This window comes from Amphimedon queenslandica, unplaced genomic scaffold (assembly GCF_000090795.2).
Source record: "Amphimedon queenslandica unplaced genomic scaffold, v1.1 AMPQUscaffold_13382, whole genome shotgun sequence".
NCBI classification, from domain to species: Eukaryota; Metazoa; Porifera; class Demospongiae; order Haplosclerida; family Niphatidae; genus Amphimedon; species Amphimedon queenslandica.
Genome location: NW_003546382.1, coordinates 17,608 through 19,561, shown reverse-complemented (window position 1 = coordinate 19,561; position 1,954 = coordinate 17,608). Strand labels below are relative to the sequence as shown.

The 1,954-nt window shown below is 34.9% G+C and overlaps 1 protein-coding gene across 1 annotated transcript in view; it reads left to right on the top strand.

Moving 5' to 3' along the window:
• The window catches only part of LOC105312915 (4-hydroxyphenylpyruvate dioxygenase-like), a 4,108-nt gene extending 3,067 nt beyond the window's left edge, over positions 1 to 1,041 (top strand). Inside the window, exons 6-8 of the mRNA XM_019997158.1 lie at positions 3 to 31; positions 214 to 285; positions 850 to 1,041. Of these exons, the coding sequence (XP_019852717.1) occupies positions 3 to 31; positions 214 to 285; positions 850 to 1,026 (278 nt within the window). The 3' untranslated portion in view covers positions 1,027 to 1,041. The remainder of the gene's footprint in view (positions 1 to 2; positions 32 to 213; positions 286 to 849) is intronic.
• The last annotated feature ends 913 nt before the right edge of the window (positions 1,042 to 1,954 follow it).

The window sequence follows — 1,954 nt, the reverse complement described above, 5'->3', positions numbered from 1 at the left end:
AGCACCTGGGAAAAGGAAGAGCCAAATACAGGTAAGCATGTGCCCATCATGTGACTATTATGTGCCCATCATGTGACTATCATGTGATCATCATGTGACTGTCATGTGCCCATCATGTGACTATCATGTGTCCATTATGTGACTATCATGTGATCATCAAGTGCCTGTCATGTGACTATCATGTGCCCATCATGTGTCTATTATTGTTCATAGGAGTTTGTTGATTATTATGGTACTGCTGGTGTTCAACACATTGCTATAAATACCAGAGATATCATTGGAGCTGTAAGTTTTGATTATATTTATGTCTTTGTTATACTTACTAATTAAAACACACAAGCTTAAAATTTTGTGAGGATCTGATCTACGTGAAATTTTTTTGCTCTGCATGAATGTTTTGTGCTGTACTAGAGTATAAGGAATTTTGAGAAAAATCAGAAGGAGAGAATTCTCCATTTATATAATTTTTTCTGATACATATACATGTTCTTATGCTATGTATCAACTTTAAGCTGATTCAAATCAAATTTGAATTTTTTATGAATTTTTTAAAGTTGTTCAAAAATCGGGCCAATGACCAAAGGCCTTGGGCCTGAAGCCAAATTTTGCCAGAAATGGCTAGGAGAGAATTCTCCATTTTAATAATTTTTTCTGATTCATATACATGTTCTTATGCTATATATCAATTTTGAGCTGATTCCAATGAAATTTGGATTTTTTATGAATTTTTAAAGTTGCTCCAAATGCCATGTACTGTATTGTAGTGCTTGTCAGCTCATGAAGCTCATGCTGTTTAGCTCACTTAGCATGCTTTGTGGGAAACTCATCCTCTCTCTCTCTCTTTCTCAGATATCTAACATGAAAGCACGTGGCCATCATTTCCTGACTATTCCTAAATCTTATTACGATCAGTTGAGGGAGAGGTTGAGCAAAGCAAAGATCACAGTGACCCAAGACATGGACACAGTAAGATTCACACTGTTAGGCTCATGTCTAATAATAATGATAATGCCATATAGTATTTAGGGTTCTTCTGCTTAGAAAAAATTAAAAGTGGTTGGAGACTAATATTGTTCCTTTTAAATTTAAGTACACCATACTAGTAGACTACAATATCATGCTTTATGTATGGTTATTAGTATTAATTGGATGGTTGGTCTAAGTGATGAACTGGTTGGTTCATTTGTTGAGGTGATTGTCCCAACCATCTCTGACTACCATAGGCAGAACTATGGGTATTATTAAACTGGTCTTTAAGAGTGCCAACACCATTTAAAGTGGGCCAGCAGTGTTTGATTTGATAATGTAAACTATGCTGAAGTGAATTATGAGCCAAACAGCCCAACATGTTTTGTATAGCAGGGCCAGCTCAGCCTATTTAAACAGGATTCGGCCCACTTCTGTAGCAAATTGATAGCTTGATTATATTCTAATGCCTATTTGTCTAAGACAGACCCTTGTCTCCCATTGTTATATATTGTCAGCTACCATTGGAAGTCAAAACAGTCAACAGGACCTTATGTTCTGACAATAATGTTTAATCTATTTCTAAACTGAGAGGACAACACAGGCTGAGAGTATACGCTTAATTTGCTTGTCTTCTTACCAATCCTGTTTGGATGTATCGCACGTACATGTAGTAGATAGTGGTAAAGTAGGAACTAAGTTAGTATAAATGTATCTGTAGCTTGTTTCTGATTATGACAATGTACTATAGTAATGATAGTAAAAGCAATTTCAAATACTTGTAGAGGGTATGGTATTAGCAATAGAATTTTTAGTCACATAAGTTGATTTCTGAAGTTTTGTACATGTACATGCACACATGTATTTGCTAGCATGTACATGTACATGTAGGCTGTGGTAATAGTTACATGTTCATGTAATGATATAGTCACAGTAATATCCTAATTTTAGCACATGATTCTTGTATAGAGAATTTGAATTTATTTAT